The sequence below is a fragment of the Pelophylax lessonae genome (assembly GCF_965119305.1).
Source record: "Pelophylax lessonae genome assembly, chromosome: 10".
Lineage (NCBI taxonomy): Eukaryota > Metazoa > Chordata > Amphibia > Anura > Ranidae > Pelophylax > Pelophylax lessonae.
In genome coordinates this window covers 43,121,670-43,142,363 of record NC_138777.1, presented here as the reverse complement: position 1 = coordinate 43,142,363, position 20,694 = coordinate 43,121,670, and the positions used below count along the sequence as shown (strand labels likewise).

The 20,694-nt window shown below is 44.6% G+C and overlaps 1 protein-coding gene across 1 annotated transcript in view; it reads left to right on the top strand.

Moving 5' to 3' along the window:
* The window catches only part of PHF21A (PHD finger protein 21A), a 156,716-nt gene that overhangs the window by 4,119 nt on the left and 131,903 nt on the right, over window positions 1-20,694 (top strand). Inside the window, exons 2-3 of the mRNA XM_082270006.1 lie at window positions 14,933-14,965; window positions 17,556-17,621. Coding sequence (XP_082126132.1) covers window positions 14,933-14,965; window positions 17,556-17,621 — 99 coding nt within the window. The remainder of the gene's footprint in view (window positions 1-14,932; window positions 14,966-17,555; window positions 17,622-20,694) is intronic.

Below are 20,694 nucleotides of genomic sequence, written 5' to 3'. Positions count from 1 at the left end.
TCACACACAATAGTTTGGACATTGTTTATTCTTTTTCTGGTGGGGGTTGGTGGTTGGTTTCCACAATATAGAGTTTAAGTGTTTATACTAGTCTCCCCATTCCCCCTGTTCCAAACTTTCTTTTCATCTCTCTGGATATTATGTCTATTCTGATTTCATATAGTGCTTTGTGTAATCAATTTTCTTCTTACAATGAGACAATAAAATGTGCATTACTCGCTACATAAATCTAATTTAGGGACTCTTTTTTTTTTTTTATGTGATTTCCCCATTACATTACTGCTGGTCTGCTGGCCCTTGTAGTTCCACGGCAGCAGAGACCCAGCACAATCAGCCTGTTTAGTGTGTATTTAAGCAGCTCCCCTCCAGGGGGCAGCAGGCCTTCAGAAGGAGCCGTCCGCTCCGAGTGTGTAGCCTTTCCTGTTTCCACAATTTAAGTACTCTGGACTCCTCGCCCCACACCGGTGATGTCACGTCCGCCTCCGCGTCCCATGCTGGATCTCCAGTGGCGTTTGGGGTGACACCGTTCCCAGGAACTCACTCTCAGTGGAACTGCCAGACCACACATCTTCAGATGAGCCTATGAATTTCACACTTTTAAATGTTTTCAACTGTTCGAAAGAAACGTATCCATTGTAATACTCCACTTAGTGGTGCCTCCCCCCATCTTTTTCTTACTGATGATGTAACGCCCACATCTGCACACTGGAGTTGCATCATCCTGGCATCTGGCTACACTTCGACATACGAATGTTGGGAGTGCATGCACCATAGGCAGTGTACACAAAATACAATTCTGAAATCCTTTGTAAAAGTTTATGGAAAGAGACGGTCTCCCCTTCTAAAAAAAAATAAAAAGAAAAAAACCCTTATTTTCTTAGCAGTTTTTTTAAATTGCATTTATGCCTAAGACACATTGCTTGTATACCAAAAAGGTAAACACAGTTTGCATGTGCGAGTGGTTTCTAAACTTGCATATACCCAGTAAAGTGACAAGCCACGGGTGATAAGGTCATAAGTTGTACCAGTTTATCTGCAGTCTTCTCTTCTCTACATCCATTCAAAGTGCAGAATTTATACAGCTTTTCTGAGCTTTCAGAAAGCAGGGGCTAGGTGCTGAGGTTGCACTCTGCAGAGATCAGTGAAGAGAGCTCTTAGAGCTGATTGGAGGGAAGAAACACACCCACTCCACACAGCACGTAGGAACAGAGCTGAGGCTGTCAGCCAGCTGGAAGTCCCTCCCCTGTCTCCTTTTTCTCTTTCTCTTGGTGTCAGGAAATATTGTCAGAAGCGACTCCTGCTGATAGAGGAATGAAGCCGCAGACAGAAATGACACATGCTCTGGAGTGAGACAAGTACACACTATAGATCAGTGGTTCTCAACCCCTGTCCTCAGTACCCACTAACAGGCCAGATTTTAAGTATTACCTTGGGAAGATGCAGACTGGAATAGTTCAATCACTGAGCAGCAAATAATATCACCTGTGATGTATTTCAGTTATCTTGCAAACCTAGCCTGTTAGTGGGTCCTGAGGACCGGAGTTGACAACCACTGCTGTAGATAGATATGCTTTGCTCATATTTCATGTCGAGGTTTACAGGCACTTGAAAGTATTTTTAGTGTCTTCAGCCTTCGACACGTCCCGGGTGTGTGGAATGCCTACACCCCCATAGGTTTATTCCTGACGAAATTGACCAACCAGTTGTGATACATTACATGACCTTAAATAAGAGAAGACCTAGTAGGTAATAGGGTCTCTCAAACAGACAAGTATACCAATAATTGACAATGACCCAATCCTTAAACAAATTTAACATGATATAGCATGGGGAGAGGTAATATAAAAGGTGGTCTGCAGCTCTCTAAAAGACGTCTAACCGCAACTGTCAGTCACCAGCATGTAGCCGATCTGCAACCAGCGATCCCAGATTGATATACTTGGACCTATGAACGTACAGTGGATATAAAAAGTCTACACACTCCTGTTAAAATGTCCAGGTTTCTGTGATGTAAAAAAATGAGACAAAGATAAATCATTCCAGAACTTTATCCACCTTTTAATGTGACCTTTAAACTGTACAACTCAGTTGAACAACAAACTGAAATCTTTTAGGTGGAGGGTAAGTAAAAATAAAAAACTAAAATAATATGGTTGCATAAGTGTGCACACCCTTAAATGAATACTTTGTTGAACCACCTTTTAATTTTATTCCAGCACTCAGTCTTTTTGGGTATGGGTTGAGCCTATCAGCATGGCACATCTTGACTTGGCAATATTTGCAGAAACACTCCCAGATTGCGAGGTAATCTCCTGTGCCTTCAGCTCACCCCACAGATTTTAAATCAGATTTAGGTCTGGGCTCTGGTTGGGCCATTGCAAAACTTTCATCTTCTGGTGAAGCCATTCTTTTGTTGATATGGATGTATGCTTTGGGTCGTTGTCATGCTAAAAGATGTTCATGTTTAGCTTTCTAGCAGAAGCCTGAATGTTTTGTGCCAATATTTACTGGTATTTGGAGCTGTTCATAATTTCCTCTACCTTGACTGACTAAGGCACCTGTTCCAGCTGAAGGAAAACGGCCCCAAAGCATTATGCTTCCACCCCCATGCTTCACTGTGGGTATGGTGTTCTTTTTTTTTTTTTTTTCTTTTTTGTGATATGCAGTGTTGTTTTTGCGACAAACTTATCTTTTGGAATTATGGCCAAAAAGTTAAACATTGGTTTCATCAGACCATAACACATTTCCCACATGCTTTTGGGAGACTTGAGATGTGTTTTTGCAGCATTTGGCCAGGCTTGGATGTTTTTCTTCGTAAGAAAAGGCTTCCGTCTTGCCATTCTACCCTATAGCCCAGACATATGAAGCATACGGGAAATTTTTGTCACATGTACCACACAGCCAGTACTTGCCAGATATTCCTGCAGCTCCTTTATTGTTGCTGTAGACCTCTTGGTAGCCTCTCTGACCAGTTTACTTTGCGTCTTTTCATCCATTTTGGAGGGACGTCCAGTTCTTGGTAATGTCACTGTTCTGCCAAATTTTCTCCACTTGATAACTGTCTTCACTGTGTTCCATGGTAAATCCAATTCCTTGGAAATTCTTTTGTACTCTTATCCTAACTGATGCCTTTTTAAAAATGAGATCCCTCTGATGCTTTGGAAGATCTCTGTGGACCATGGCTTTTGCTGTAGGATGCCACTAAGAAAATGTAAGGAAGACCTACTAGAACAGCTGAACTTTATTTGTGGTTAATTTAGAAGCACTTTAAATGATGGCAGGTGTGTACTGAGCCCTATTTAACATAAGTTTGAATGTGATACTTAATTCTGAATACAACTACATCATCAGTTATAAGAGGGTGTGCACACTTATGCAACCACAATATTTTAGTTTCTCTTTTTTTCACTGACGGACACAGCACCATGTCTTCAGACCATTGGGCTTTATGCTGCTCTCTCTTCAGGAGTAGGACTAGGCAGAAACTTTTTTGGTTTTGCCCCTGAGACAGTCCCAGAGGGTATACCATCACGTCCTGCTATAGGACTTCAGTTTTTTTCTGCCTAATCAGGAATAAGGACCTGACTCTCTGCGGGGGTCTGCGGTCCTGGCATTTTTTTCCTTTTTTAATTGGAATTTTTTTCCTTTTTCTTGTTTTGTTCCTGTGTGAACTACAATTAACAGCTGGACTAGGCCACGCACTGGATATTCTAGATCCTTATGGTCTTCCCAGTCTGGCCTGCGAGTTTGACCCAACTATTAGCCCTGTGCTAGGTTGGCCGGGACATAGCTCCACTGGGCGAGGGCTAGCCAGTGAGTGAAACACCTCACGAGGTCGCATAGCCCTGGTCAACACAGCAGTCACGATCAGAGTCGCAGCATACCTCAGGCCGCAGCACCCCCATTCCAAGATGGTGCGGTGGACTGCTGGGAGGAGAGCCCGTCTGGTGCTGTAGTATGGTGAGTAGTGCACCCCCTCCTTTCTTATGGAATTGCTGGGGTGGTCGCGGGCCCTCCCTGGGGATGGTAGGCCCCCTCCTGTGTCCTTTCTCCCCCTTATGTCTTTCCCCCTTCTCCACAGTGGGTCCCCCCTGCATAGGTTCCCTCACCTGCCCCCCTTAGCCCCTTTTGGGGGACATGGGTGCATTTGGGTGGGGAGGGGGCTTGTCTGGTATTGGGCCGGAGAGTAGTGGGTAGATGCCGTTGTTGGCCCCCCTTTTGGGGGTGTCTGTATCTGGTTACTGCGGAGGGGCGTCCTCCTCTCCTGGGGTCTTTTTTTTTTTTTTTTTTCCCTGGACCCATGCAGCACCGCGTGGTACCACCATTTTGCTATGGATTTTGTATTCCCGGCTTCGGCGACCATCTTTGTATAGTCCACTGGTTTGGCAGACTGTTTGGCGCCCTCCAGCTCGGGTGGTGAGTCTCTGGGGGTACACGATTCCTCTGCTATATTCAGTGCCGGGGTGCGCTGATTCTTGTGCCCCAGCGATGGGGGTCCCATTTTTTGCAAAAGCTTTTTCTCGTTTGTGCGCAGCTCTGATTGACTCTTTGTTGATCATGGAGCCTCTGGTGCGCGTATCACCACCTGACCCACTCCTAGAAGCTGCGGGACCCTCTGGGTCTTAGTGTGTCTTGGCGGCCATGACGGCAGTCCTGCAGTCACTAATATCCAAAGTAGATATGGCCCTGCAAAGGAGACCTAGCAAGAAGCACCCCCCGCATTCACCTGTATCCTCTACTTCCTCAGGTTCTGAGGTGGATCTGGCCTCAGCGGACGAAAGTCAGCCCACTGGGCCTGCGTCCATGCCGGCTGAGTGCTCTAACATTGAGGATAAGTCGTCCTCCGCAGGCGCGCATGAGGCCCTTATTGTGTCAGTGTGGGAAACTTTTACATTTCGAGCTGAGGCTGAGTCAGCGACGCCAGTGCAGTTTGGCACCCGCAAATCTTCCAAGGTGACTAAGGTGTTTCCCTTTCCTGCCTATTTTGACGAGATTGTCACTAGTCAGTGGGGTTCCCCCAAACGCATGGCTAGAATACCTAAAGCGTTTTACCAGGAGATATCTCTTTTGAGGAGTCTCTTCTGAAGAAACTAATGGTTCCACCGTCGGTGGACTCTCAGATTTCCAGGCTAAATGAGGCCACACTTTTGCCGGTGGAGGATTCTCTGTCCTTTTAAGGACTCCATGGACAAGAGAGCTGAGGCTCTGGTCCGGTACCTTTTCACCGTGGCTGGTTCAGTTTTGAGACCAGTGTTTGCTACCACCTTGGTATCTCAGACCTTAAGGGAACGGGCAAAGATTTTACGCCAGGATCTGGAAGGGAGTCAACACCCTCCTGAGCTGGCGGATCAGTTGATCCGGGGCTTACAGTATATTTGTGATGCATCCTTGGATGTGGCCCCCTTGGCCGGCAGGGTATCTGTGACGGCGGTATTCCTTTGCCGCATGATATGGTTGAAGTACTGGTAGGCCAACCAGGCTTCTAAAAAGGTGCTGACTGATCTTCCTTTTGTAGGTGACCGTTTTGTTCGGTGCCTCTATGGAATAGATCATTAAGGGTCTTAGGGGGGAGGTAAGATTACATTACTTCCACAGGTTGTTAGGGGCAAGGAACCTCGTTGTAAATGTGATCCTTTCTTCTCGACTCACAAGCGGCCCTTTTGTCCGTCTGGATCGTAGGAAAAGGGTTCGAGATCCACCCGTAACTTTGCGGGAGGCTCCTGGAATGGTAAGTCTAAAGCGGGCACTTCTGGTTTTGCAGACAAGCCTTCACCAGCCTGAAGGGGCGCCCTCATCTGCATCTGGGGTGAGGGGGACGTCTTCCTCTTTTTACGGATCCGCAAACCTTGCTCATTCAGGACAAATGGGTCCACGAGTTGATTTGGTTCAGGTACAAGATCGAGTTTCTGTCCTTGCCTCCGGCAAGGTTGTTTCCTTCCAACTTACACCTATCTTACGAGCGGCTACAGGGCCAAGGTTGTTTCCTTCCAACTTACACCTGTCTTACGAGCGGCTACAGGGCCAAGGTTGTTTTCTTCCAACTTACACCTGTCTCACGAGCGGCTACAGGGCCTCTACGGAGCAGTGCAGAACCGGTTAGCACAAGGAATTATTGTGCCGGTTCCAGAGTCGGAACGGTTTCAATTTTTTTTTTAATTCAAACCTGTTTACAGTTCCTAGGAAAGGAGGAAGGCAAGGTTCGCCCGATCTTGGATCTCAAGGCTCTGAACCACTTTGTGCGGATTCAGAAATTTTGGATGGAGTCCATCCGCACGGTAATAGCTTTCCTTCATCAAGGAGATCTTCTGGCTTCTATCGATCTCAAGGATGCTTACCTTCATATTCCAATATATGTCGGGCATCATTGTTTTCTTTGTTTTTGCCGTTACCTTTTGGTCTCGCTTCAGCATCTTGGGTGTTCACAAAGGTTTTGGCCCCAGTGTTGGCCTTGCTACGACAGAAGGGGATCGCGGTACTGGGTTACCAGGATGATCTGTTTCTGCATGCAGTCTACCTTGGCTCTAGAAGCCGACTTGGACATTACAGTGCAAACTCTACAGGAGTTCGGGTGGACACTGAATTTTCAGAAATCGGCACGGACTCCTTCCTCCAAGCTGGACTACTTGGGTCTGACGCTGGACTCAACGTCAGCCTGGGTGTTTCTTCCTCAGACAAAATTTCAGAAGCGTCAGGATGCGGTTCGGCTCCTGTTGTCCAACCATCAATCATCACTTAGGACTTGCATGCAAGTTCTGGGTCTAAAGGTTTCCACCTTCAAGGCGGTTTCTGTTTGCGCAGTTACACACCAGACCTCTGCCAAGAGAGATTCTGACCAAATGGAACAAGGATCAGCTGTCATTGGACAATCTAAACCTGTTACGCCGGTGTTCGAGGAAGTCTCTTGTATGGTGGCTCCGCTCCCCGGCCCTGCGTCTGGGGGAATCCTTTCTTCCCCTGTATTGGACTGTAATCACCACGAATGCCAGTCTGTCCGGATTTGGAGGGGTCTTGGGAGTGTGTTCGGCCCAAGGTGTCTGGACTTGGGAGGAGTCCAGGCTGCTGATCAACATCCTGGAAATTCAGGCGATCAGACTTTGTCTGTCTCAATGGACGGATCGTCTGCAGGGATGCCCTGTGTGGAAACAATCGGAAAATGCTACTGCTGTGGCGTAGCATTTTCCGATTGTATCCACACAGGGCGTATATGTCAATCATCAAGGGGAAACAAAGCGTGCCTTGGCGGCCCGGGAAGTGACTAGTATCTTAAAGTGGGCAGAACGATCTGGCCCTCTCTGCTGGGCACATTCCAGGGGTAGAGAATTGGCAATCGGGCTATCTCACCTTGGGGTCAGTATCATCTGATTTACGCCTTTCCTCCAATACAACTTCGATCGAGACTACTATGCAGAATCGAGGTAAAAGGGATTCCAGTTATTCTGGTGGCACCAGACTGGCCTTGCCGGTCTTGGTACACAGGTCTGGTAAGGCTGATAGCAGACGTCCCTTGCTTTATCATAGAGTTTGGAAGGCATACATTACTTGGTGTGAGTCTCTGGGAGTTTCTCCTTGCTCCTTTTCTGTGTCTCCCCTGTTGGAGTTTCCACAATTAGGTGTAGATCAACGTTTGGCTCTGGGCACCACCAAGGGCCAGATTTCCACCTTGGCTACATGTTTCCAAAGGCCATTGGCAGCGAAGTCTTTTGTTCACACTTTTGAGCAGGGAGTTTGCCATCTGGCTCCTCCGGTGGGGTCCCTGGTACCTCCATGGGATCTCAATTTGGTACCGTTGGTTCTTCAAAAGCCTCCCTTTGAAAATATTCGAGAACTTCCTCTGCTCACTCTGTCGCAGAAAGTGGCTTTCTTAGTAGCTATTACTTCGGCAAGCCGGATGTCGAAGTTGGCTGCGTTGTCCTGTTGGTCACCTTTTACTTGGTGATTCATAGGGACAAAGTGGTTGTGACCCTGTCAGGCCATTCCTTCCTAAGGTTGTCTCAGGGCTTCATTTTAATGAAGATATTGTGTTACCATCCCTATGTCCTAAGCCAAAACATCCTAAGGAAATTGCCTTGCATTCCTTAGATGTGGTAAGGGCGATTTAGGGTGTACCTGGTGGTGACTGAACCGATTCGAAAATCCGATTCTTTGTTTTTACGGATGGACCTCGCAAGAGGCAGGCTGCGTCTGCTGTGACCATTTTCCGGTGGATCAGGCAGACTGTGGTGCAGACCTATTCCATTAAGGGTCAGGTTCCTCCTTTCCCTGTTAAAGTGCATTCTACGAGGGCGCTTAGTGCCTCCTGGGCCTTCCGTCATCAGGGGTCAGTGGTTCAGGTTTGCAAGGCAGCTATGTGGTCCTCTGTACACACATTTACAACGTTTTATAAGGTGGATGTACTTGCATCTTTGGATGCGCCGTTTGGCTGCAAAGTTTTGCAGGCTGCGGTTTCAGAGGCTTCTGTTTCTTGAGGATGTAATTTTTTTCCTGGTGATGAGCTCCTGTTACTAGTTGAGCTCCTGTTTTTACCTGGTTGGCTATGTTTAGACTTGTTGAATTCTGCGTATTGCTGTGCTTTTTCCAACCCCTCATATTGACTCTGTTTTGGGACATCCCAATGGTCTGAAAACATGGAGCTGTGTCTGTCAGTGAACGAAAGAGAAAACTAGATTTTTGTCTAGTAAAATCCTTTTCTCTGAGGTTCACTGATGAACACAGCACCTGCTCCTTGGGTTATGTTTATATGTTCTTCTGACACTGCTTGTTACAAACTGAAGTCATATAGCAGGAAGTGATGGTATACCCTCTGGGACTGCCTCAGGGGCATAACCAAAAAGGTCTCCGCCTAGTCCTACTCCTGAAGAGAGCAGCATAAAGCCCAATGGTCTCGAAACATGGAGCCGTGTCAGTCAGTATACCACAGAGAAAAGGATTTTACGTTAAGACAAAAATCCAATTTTTTTTTTTTCAATTGAGTTGTACAGTTTATAGGTCACATTAAAGGTGGACAAAGTTCTGTAATATTTTATCTTTGTCTCATTTTTTTACATCACAGTAACCTGACATCATAACAGAGGTGTGCAGACTTTATAACCACTCTAAATTAACTTCTTATTAGGTAAAGTGTTAATAATCTATAAACCACTATGGGGGATTCCGCCCTAATCCAACTTCTTGCAATTCGTTTTCAAGCAGTAAATAGGGTTTTATGTTGAAAGATTTTAGTGAACTTGTCCATATTAGGGAAATGTCCTAACAGGCACAGTTTAGGGTGTAGTGTTAGCGGAGAACCCATTGTGTCATGCAGAAATTTCACCTTCTGTGTCCAAAATCCCTGGATAATAGGCAGGCCCATAGCAACTGATCGAATGTGCTGTTCACAGGGCTTAGGGGGTTTTGATCTTGCCGGTATCGGACGAGGTGAACTGGGGCAAGATCAGCTTGATAAAGGCTGTAAAAGTTTTGTTAGTTGGTCCGATAGTTTAGGCGATACCATCTTCAAGGTATCAAGGCCCTCATTCCAGTCTTCTCATGTCATAGTTGTACTTTTTAAATGCAGGCTTTTTTTTGTTACATTTTTTTTTTTTTTTTTATAATATATTGACAATATATCTTTAAAGGGTTACTAAAGGCTACGTTTTTTGGTATTTAAAGAACAAACATTTTATATTTTACATCCTCTTTGCAATGATATTGTATGGAGGGGCCCCAAACGTCCTCCTTTTGGCTCACCTGCTGGCACTGTATGCTCTTTCTCTTGCAATGGGGGCAGAGGTGCAGGCTTGCTCCCGAGCTGGGCTTTGTGGGGTTGATTTACTAAAACTGGAGAGTGATAAATCTGATGCAGCTCTGCATAGAAACCAGTCAGCTTCCAGGTTTTTTGTCAAAGCCTAATTGACACAGGAAGAAAATGGCTGGGGTGAGTTGTGCACCGTTGGATCGTGGGACAGGTGGGTGGCGGTTCATGAAAAGTCAGCAGCTACACTTTTTGTAGCTGCTGACTTTTAATAAACACAAAAATGAGTGGAACTCCTTTTTAAAATTGCACATCCATGAGCATATGCCAGAAAAAAGAGCAACAAGAACTACAAATACAATTGTACTTTCATGTATCTCTTTTGCAAAGTAGTTACTTGTAGAAGCTTTTCATCACCTGGAAACTTTCTGCGTATGGCAGCTGCAACACTGACATCTGGAGGAAGAGCCAGTTACTACACTTTTAAAAGATCAGTTGTCACCCACAAATTGTATCGACATGGATTATGTTTACTTGGTTGATGCTTTGTTAGGAGAATGGAGCATACCCATTTCCTCTGCCTATCCCACAAAAAATTATCCTGAAGTACAAGAAAATATAACTTAAAGTGGGCATAAATTAGCAGTACCAGATTTCATTATTTTAAGTAAAGTATCCCCTGCTTGATATGAGTGAATAGTTTTACCTTTTCTGATTTTTAGTATGTAACCTAATGCCTATGCAGCTTAGAACTACTGTGTGAATGCCAGGAATCTTGTCATCCAGGGTCATTAAACACTTCAGAATACTGTATTTGCCTAGTGGGCTTGCAGTAAGATGAGGAAATACTGCGCCTCACATTTTTGCTCTCTTGCAGAGCTAAGCCTGAAGAAGAATATTTAGCATAAATCACTTTGGGGACTTTTGAAAGCATGTTCCCCTCTTTGGGCATCGATTCTAGTCCCTGGCCCCCCTACATCACAAGAAGATACAATTGTGACATAGGATCTGGCTGATGGAACCACAGTGCAGTCATATGCAGGAGTAACTGTGAAGAACAGCAGAAAGTCTGGATATATACTCTGTATGTGTACACACACACTGATACATGCTCACCAACACTGCAAAATTACTTTATATATAGGAGTTTGTCAGAATTAAAGCCAAGTAAGATAATATGCTTTGAAACCATACCTCCCAACTCGTAAAAGCAGAGTTCCACCCAAAAGTGGAAGATCTGCTTTAAGGAATCCTAAACCCCCTGACATGCCATATTTGGCATGTCATTTTTCTGAGGGGGAGGGGGGGAGCAGGTACTCGCTCCCACTTCCAGTCGGGCCGTCTAGGCGGCTCGAACGGAAGTTCTTCTCCCCCATCCCCCCCTGCATTCTTCTGGGACACGTCACGGGATTGCCCGGCCATTCAGGACATGCATCACGACTCGTGCATGTGCAGTTACACCCGGCTGTGAAGCCGTAAGTTGTCACAGCCGATTGCCTACATTTGTGACGCTAAGGAGAGGAGAAGGAGAGAAGCGATTCTTCTTGCAGCCGCATCGCTAGATTGTGAGACAGGTGAGTGTGTGTTTTATTAAAAGTCAACAGCTACACTTTTTGTAGCTGCTGACTTTGAATAAACACTAAAAGGGCTGGAACTCCGCTTTAGGGTGAGAGAGAAGGTGCGAAATATGTGAAGAAAGGACACACTCCTGCCATGTCCCCAGTTAGACAGAGCACAAGGAAATGGCAAACAATACTGCTTAGGCCCCTTGCACACAGGGTGTCTAGCTGCTGTGCATGTAATATTGGCATTTTAGTGTGCCTAGCAGCTGGTCAAGGTTGAATGTTGTACCAAGCTGTATTTTAGGGCTCCATGCATTCAGGTATAGATGCCCGGAACTCAGAATACCTGTGCTCCAGGCATTCGGCTCTGAATGCATAGGGCCCTGAACGCCATTGGCTCCCGCTGCTGTCAATCAAATTCTGTTAGCCAATGAAAATAGAAAGGGGGTGGGGCCGGGCTGCAACTCCGTGTCTGAATGGACACAGGGAGCTGTGACTCGGCTCAGGTGCCCCCACAGCAAGCTGTTTACTGTGGGGGCACTTAACAGAAGGCAGGGGCCAGGAGAGCCAAAGAGGGATCCGAGAAGAGGAAGATCTGGGCTGCCCTGTGATAAACTATTACACAGAGCAGGTAAATATAATATGTTTGTTTTTTTAAATTAAAAAACAAGAGACTTTACAATCACTTGAACGCATGTAAAAGGAGCACAAGGCAAGCATGTGTTGAAGACACATAATCAAATGCCTCTCCTTTTGTGTTCACATAAATACATGTGGTTGGCAATAATGGACTTTGTCTTTACCTGCGGTGTAATGTTAGGGTTGCATTTCTTTATTGAATTTTGCACTGTTTCTAAATAAAGCTAGTGAAATGTTAAAACAAAAAAGCTACATGGTAATTTATGGGTGAACCTTCTTAAGATCCAGAATAAAATATTGTAAATGTGGGTTAATCTGAGCTTAGTAACATTCAGGGAAGGTGCACTCTGCTTTCAGTTATTTGTTTCTGCTGGCCTATTTAATTTTTTTTGTTCTGGTGCACTGGTGTCTGTCGGAGTCATTGCATTCAACATGCTGACTGCAGCTTCCTGGAACACTTGTTCTGTCCCGTCTGGAGTGACTCTGCTCTTCAGCATTGGCCTCTAGGTTTGTGCTGAATGTGCCAGACCCTGCTGACCGTAACCTCTCCTATCATTTTAAGTTTACATGAATAAATGAAAACTGAAGAATTAGGGCTTTCCAGGTTAAACCAAAACTAGAACTGTCTTTTAATGCTCTTTCTGTAGCTAAGTGCATCGCTCTTCATTTCCATGGACTATATGCATTCTCAAAAACTGGGTCTCACATGTCTTGCATTCCAATATAATTGTTTGCTTAGAGTTCAGCTTTAGTTAAACGCCAAACAGATATAAAATGCAGAAATGTATGCTGATCTGTAAACGTTAACACTCTTTTAAATGTATTTTTAAAGCACCCAAATTTGAATTGGCATCACTTATAGGGGTGTGCATCTTCACTGGCCTCCTGATTCGATTATGATTATCCTATCAATGATTAGATTCCGCGATGCATCACGATTAATGCCCACAGTTTTTATTCAAAAATTCAAGCAGTCCAGAAGAACTCCATTTTTTTTTTTTTTTATTTGCTCTTAGCGCAATATCCTATTTGGGGAGGGTGATACTCCTAGTCATCCCAAAAGCGGGCTACAAGTTGTTCACTTTCAGTTCATTACAGAGAATAAAGAGGAAAAACAGAAAGGCTTCTTTGCTATAAGAGCTGTGAAAATGTGGAATAGACTGACCCTCTCACAAACTAGTTCTGGGCTGCTCAGTAGATTGTTTTAACAACGACCTGAAATGCGTTCCTGTCCTAAATGCACAAAATAGAAGTGACAATGACAGAGGGATGGTGGTGGGAGAGATGGGATCAGGCAGAGGGATGGGATAAGGCAGAGGGATGGTGGTGGGAGAGATGGGATCAGGCAGAGGGATGGTGGTGGGAGAGATGGGATCAGGCAGAGGGATGGTGGTGGGAGAGATGGGATCAGGCAGAGGGATGTGGTGGGAGAGATGGGATCAGGCAGAGGGATGGTGGTGGAGAGAGGCGATCAGGCAGAGGGATGGTGGTGGGAGAGATGGGATAAGGCAGAGGGATGGTGGTGGGAGAGATGGGATCAGGCAGAGGGATGTGGTGGGAGAGATGGGATCAGGCAGAGGGATGGTGGTGGAGAGAGATGGGATAAGGCAGAGGGATGGTGTTGGAGGGATTGGATCAGTGACCCTGGAACTCGCTTGCTTTCAGGGTCGGTCGATTCCCCCTCCTCCATGCTTAGTGTGTCTCTGCCTCTCTTCCAGTGCCTCCGGTGATGCTTCTGATGACGTGGGGTCTCCCCTAGCTCCTCCCCCTTCACTCTACTGGCTGTCAGCTCATCAGCCGACTTTCTGCTCAAGTGTCCACCTGGAAGGGGAGGGGGCTTTAGTCACCATGCAAGCTCTGCCGCTGTGTTTCTCCAGGAGAGGCAGAGCACCACACGGAGCGCTAGATGACGACTCTCAGCATAGATGTAGAATCGCAAACGTCTGAATTGCAATGCATCAATGCTGCAATTATATTCAACACCCCTACTTTCCGATAGTCTGTAAAGCAGAGCTCAGAGAGAGCTAGAGAGAAGCTGTAAAGAAAGGCAGTTAGTTTGCTACTTTGTTTGGAGCATGCTAATAGGAAAGTGGCGAAGATGAAATTCTCAGTTTGCTGCTCCTCCTTTGTGTTCAGTAACAGGATGGGGGGGGGGGGCCTTTATGCAATAGTGAATCAACATGAAAGAAACAAAAGGTCCCCTCCCATGACAGGGTTGTGTTGTGTGGCAAGACTGTGTAATTCTTGGTGGTCACATGTGGGTTCAGAGCTGCAAGTGGGAGTAGGAATGTGCATCTGGCGTGATCGGATTTCTGGGGGGGGGGGGGGCTATTGGGACCAATACCCCTGTTTGGCTCTCCCTACAGCTGGCGGGGAGGTGATGGAGAAAAGAAAAAGCAGATGCGCTGTAGGGAGAGCCATACAGGAAACTTGGCTCCTTGGTACCACCCCGTTCCCCTTTCTAGCACTCTGCTCTCCCCCCTTCACTTTCCAACCCCCCAACCCCCCCCCCCCTGAGTAGAGGAGGTAGTGGGAGGGAATCCAATTTGGTTTTGGCCAGCACTGTAATTTACGGCTATACACCCATACTCTTGTGTGCATGTACAGGAGTATACAGGCGTGTAGATGTAAAATGTTTTTTTTTTTTTTACCTCTGTACTTGGCGCTTCTTTACTGATCTTTACTTAGCAGTGTGTATTGTGTCATGCTGGAGTGGCAGTGGTGCCGAACGAATGACCCTGTGTGGTCAGTGTTGCGAGGCAAGGCCACTCGCACAGAACTCCTGCAGGATCTGGAGGATTGCAGCTGTGACTGTAGTAGCACCTGCTACTACACTGCATTTCAGCTTCCTCAGTGGCCCATCTGCTATGAGGTATGCATGCTTACTTTTGCAAAGCTGGCCCAATGCAAGTATGCAATATTAATCATACCTGGATTTCAGCTTTAAAATAAATTATCTTAATCTGAAATGTTAACAGAGAATTTTCTTTTTCTTTTCCAGAAACTGGTAGCTCAAATGAAACAGGATCCGCAGGTGAGTGCATTTTAAGTCACTAATGAACCAATAGAAAGTGTACTATATATTTTTTTTTTCTTTCAATTTTCACTTGACATTATACGTAAATATTACCGAAAGTCAATACCAGTCAGTGCAAAGCAGACAAAATGAAACAAGATGGATGGTAAGGACAGGATAATATTCCTTATCACATAATAGGATGTGTAGGGTATTTTGCATAGGATGTGAAAACGTGTTGACAGCTTTATGTTTTTACGACGCTAAGCTCTATCCAAGGTTGTCGGAGCGGGAATGATACAAGTGCACAAACTGTATTTGGGAACAGCCCTTTTTCTTGGTTCTGATAAAGCATACCAATCAGGGGCCTGCTAGTTGTCGCAGTGTGGCCTCTCAAGATCATTTCAAAATAAGCCAAAATAAACCCATCACTGTACCTGAAAATTTTATGCAGGCCATAGATGATGTGATTTTGTAGAGAGTTGCAGAAAAGAAAATTGCTCAATTTCTCCATCAACAGTCAGTGTTGATGGGGGAATCCCTCCTGCGGAGCTATTCTTCTGGCGGGGGGGGGGGGGGGAGGAGGAGAGAGAAACTGCCCATACCAGTAAGAACACAGTGAATATTGCTGGCGGTTATTGCTACTGCCGCCAATAATCGCATCCTAAAAATCTTACAAGCTGGTTGCACCCAATTCGGTCGATGAATTGACTTTGGGTACAATCAGCCTGTGCCCATGCATGCATGGTTCGAATCTTTGCTGGTCCCTGCTGAACAGGCCAAGATTGGAATTGTCTATAGTTGGCTTGAATTTGCCAGCTTGCTTTAAAGACAACTTTTGTTTTCAGTTAGTTTTATTTCCATCTTTCAAAGTTTACAGGCTTATGAACCCTTGTATTTTTAGTATTTGTGCATAGTTACATAATGTTTATTTTACAAAACAAATTTTAAAGTACATATAAACACTAAGGGCTCTTTCACACGGCCGCTCCATGTGAAAGCTCTGCTGTGGTCCTTTTTTTTTTTTTTTTTTTTTCCACGGAGCGGATGACATTTCTGTCATCCGCTCCGTATGTCCGCATATCATCCCATCCGTTTGCGGATGATATGCGGACATAATGTAAGTCTATGGGGATTGCGGATGTCAGCGGATGACACCGCTGACATCCGATTTTCCTTCCTTTCCGTTTTTTGAACGGAACAAAAATAGGGTTCTGTTCTGTTCCAAAAAACGGAACAGAACTGACAGGAAGAAAATCGGATGTCAGCGGATGTTATTCCGCTGACATCCGCAATGCCATAGACTTACATTATGTCCGCAAATCATCCGCAAAAAAATAGGATGATTTGCGGACATACGGAGCGCCCGTGTGAAAGGGCCCTAGCCGCCCTAAAGCTAGGTTCACACTACTGGTGCGATTTGATCCGATTTTCAGTGCTGTTATGTAGTGCATCTTGATTGCATTTTGGCTTTGGTTTGCATATTCTATGAGGCCAACATTATACTGGAATTGCACCAAAGTAGCACAGGGCCCTATTCCAAATTTGTTCCATGATGTACTGCATTGATGTAAACGGGCACCATTGAAAATATTGTGATTTCCATTATGCAATTCTCTGACTAAAGTCGCATTTGAAATCACACTAGTGAGAACCAGGCCCAATGAATAGCATTATGTTTGTTACAATGACCTGTAACATAAATGTGCTTTTTTTGCATCTCATTGTCGATCTTCTACTGGCTCTTTGCAGCAACTTCTTTTCTATGTGCACTCCAGCATTTATATTGCATTTGTTAGGGCTGGCCTCCTGATGGTGACAACAACAGATCATAACTGCATAATGTGTGTTGAAACAGTCTCTTGTCGTCTCCAACAGACGTGCATGTGACAGGGTAACAATGCAGAACACAGGAAAAGAGTGTTGTTGTCACCCTATAACAGAAAGTGACTGAACAAGGACCTTCATGGCAGGATCACCTGGTAGGATTTAATGAAGGTTGCAGAGACTGGAAACGGCTTCTGAAATGCCATTACCATGTTGGCTCTTATGAGGGTTTAAGGCTCCGAACACATATTGGTGTCCCGGATCGTGGGCAGAATCGCCACGATTCTGCCCGCGTTCCCGAATCACGGCAAATCGTGAGATGCCAGTGCGATTCCCGTCACTTACAATGGCACCCCAAGCGTGCCGCAATTTTGGTGCGATTGTTGCCCCACATGTAGCGGTAAAATAGCGCAAAAAGAATAGTGGGACGCCTGTCACCCAAAAGAAGTTCTTGTACTTCCTCTGGGCAACATACGTCCCGCGATTCTGTTTGTGCGATTTTTCAGTGATTCGTCGTGCAACAACCACGGCAAAGCCGTGTCGTATTTGGGGTGCAATCGCAAGTGACTGATCCGGGACGCCAATTTGTGAACGGAGCCTTAGTGATTTGACTTGCATATATATAAATTAATGTTAATATCCATGACAGTCAATTGGCAGAGCTTGGTAGATTATTTAGCAACACATTATGTTATGTGGTTCCATCTCTGCTAGCAGACTCCTGCGAATATATCTTTGTGATGTAAAACTTCTAAAATAGTGTTCCTTTGCCTTTTGACAGAATGCAGACTTGAAGAAACAGCTTCATGAACTCCAAGCCAAAATCACATCTCTGAGCGAAAAGCAGGTAAGACTAAGTCTGTTGTAATCTGTAATGATAAATTTACCTAAAACAAATTTGTACCTTATTATTGCACAGTGTTAATATTGGTCATGCGTTGTAGCTTTCTATCCCTTGCAGTTTTATTTACACTTCTATTTTAAAAACCTTTTATTTCAGTCATGTAGAAATTGGCGTTATTATGAAAAGTGCAAGGTGTTCCTTCAATAAATTGACGTTATTATGAAAAGTGCAGTGTTCCTCCAATAATGGGCTGGTTTTCAGTGTGACTGAGCAGTCCTTTGTTTGTTTGACATAAACACAAAGAGATTGTTCGTGGCTCACTTCTCTGCTTTGTTCACTATTAAGGAATACATTTACCTACCCCCACCCCACCCCTTCACTGCATCTTGCTGCTCATTCTTTATATTTCTTTTAAAATGCTTAATTAGATTCCTCTATGAATAGTGTTAGACTGTGATCCCTTTACACTGTCTGCTGTTGTAAATAAGAATGGAACAGGAATGTTTCAGAGGACATGGAAATTTCACACCAGGGACACGGTGCTTTAACTTTGCTTTCAACACAACTTAGTGTGCATCGTCCTTAGATTGGAGCTAGAAAAAAAAAAAACAACTTGCATGTTGTACCTTTTTATAAATGAGTGCCCCTTCGCACCAGCCCATAGTGTTTTACTTTGCGAGCCGGGGAAGCAGCATTTAAGAACATTACACAGTTTACGTTTTTCTTTTTAACCTTTATTGAAATATCGCAAAATGACACCTCATCAAAGTTTTTGTAGCGTTGACCGGTGGAAGTGTGTAGTGTGCTGCACTGTGCTGCACTGTGGAAAAATTTGGGATGTGTGCGGTTTCCTACACCACAACACAGATCAGATGCATTGTGGTGGTAATGGGACTCTAGCGGTGAACTATGTAACTCTTGTGCAGAAAGAGACTGGTTGCTACATATAGTGTGAAAGAGCCCCAAACGCCTGCCTAAGTAGGCAGCAAGATGCCTTTATTAATAGACCCTCTTCTTTGTGTCGGCAAGTGCACATGTTGTCCCTGAAATTGATTTGTTGAAAACAAAAAAAAAATGGGCAAGTGTAAGGTTTTGAGCGACTTTAACAAGGTCTAAATTGTTATCTCTGGACAACTGGGTCAGAGAAACTCCAATACGGCAGCTCTTGTAGGAGGTTCCTGGTCTGCAGTGGTCAGAACCTACCATAAGTGGTCCAAGAACTGGTGACGGAGTCATGGGCAACCAAGCCTCATTAATACTTACATTGTTAATTCCTCTATATTGTTGGTACTATATGGGGCAATTCAAAATTACTAATTAGGTCACTATCCAGTTTCAACCACAAAACTATATTTCTCTTACGTCCTCTGACAGTCGCCGCCCATCCATAGCCTTCACTAGTGGTAAGGGCGTCCTCTTCAGGAGCAAGCTAGGCTGATTAACAGGTTAATAAAAAACGTTTATACCTAGGCACACCTCTAGGGGGCCATCCCTCAGCCATTATCCTGAACCAGATCTCACTGTTCCTAGTGTCAGGAGTAGGCTAGCTCTTCCTGGCCGGGACCTAGAGTCTCGGTTTTCTTTGTTTTTTTTCTCAAATTTCGCCATCAGGCTTCTGTGGCTCAGGTGTGCAAGGCGGCAACCTGGTCGTCTGTGCACTCTTTCACAAAGTTCTACAGAATTGATGACTTGGCATCCTCGGATGCTTCCTTTGGCCGCAAAGTTTTGAGTGCGGCGGTTGTTTGAGGAGACAGGTTTTTTGCTGTCTCTTCATTGAGGTGTTTTTTTGTTGTTCTGGGTTTGTTCCCGTTGTGGGCTTGTTGCCCTGTGGGCTCAGGTTGTTTCTAGCCCGGTTGTTTGCGTTACCTTCTGTTTTGGTTGTGTCTTCCCACCCCTCACACCTGCACTGCTTTGGGACATCCCACTAGTAAAGGCTGATATGGATGAAGGCTGATATGGATGGGCGGCGACTGTCAGAGGACGTAAGAGAAAATAGAATTTTTGTTAGAACTTACTGCCTAAAATCGCATTGCATTTGCACCAAATTTGGTGCAGGACCCTTTTTGGTCTGCACTGGAATTGGATCACATGGGTATTCACACCTATGCGGTCCGATTCCTGCACCATTTGACAGTTCGCAATGCAAACTGATCTGGGGGTGTCATTACCTTTACATTACATTAACACCCCCAGCGGTTCACAGATGTCATTGTGAACCAGTGTGCTATTCAGGTAGGGCCGAAACAACTAATTGATTAATCGACAACTAATCTATTATGAAAATAGTTGTCAACTATTTTCATTATCTAAGTTGTCAATTATTTTCATAATCGATCAGTTGGTCAGCCGATTTGCCTGTATACAGAATGCATTATTTGTTTAGTGTCTGAGAACAACAATTTAGCAAAAAAAAAAAAAGCATAAAAAATGAAAAACGCAAATCGCAGCAAAATCGCATGCACAAAAAGCACTGCAGAAAAGGATGAAAACCAAACTGCATAGGTGTGATCCGAGCCTAATGCTGGCCATACACGTATCGATTCTCGTACGAGAATATTCATATGAAAAATCTTTGTACATTCGCTGAATGAAAAAACATTTTAAAAATTAGGAGATTTTGCTCCCTAACCATATAGTTGGTTATTTATGTTGACCACTGCATATAGATATTTAAGAATAAATTGCCTTTTTTTTTAAACTTTACATATTAACTAAATTATACACCACACCTTTTTTTTTTTAAGGTTATTATCCGATTAGTCGAATAATCTAAATATTAATCAGCCAACTAATTGATTATGAAAATAATCGTTAGTTGCAACCATAGATTCAGGTGCAATGCGGGAACTGGCACTGAATTGCAGGGTTTCTCGCGTCACAGCAGTGTGTACCCAGCCTTAATGTCACTTTAAGAACTAAAAGCAGCCACCCAAGGGTCTTGCACAAAGAGGCATTTACACATGTGTTTATAGAATTTTATTTGTTTCAGCTTTGAAAAAGAAATTTGCTGGATTTGTTTAGTTACCAATAATATATGGATAAATGAATACCTTCAGTGTAATCAAAGTCACCTGTC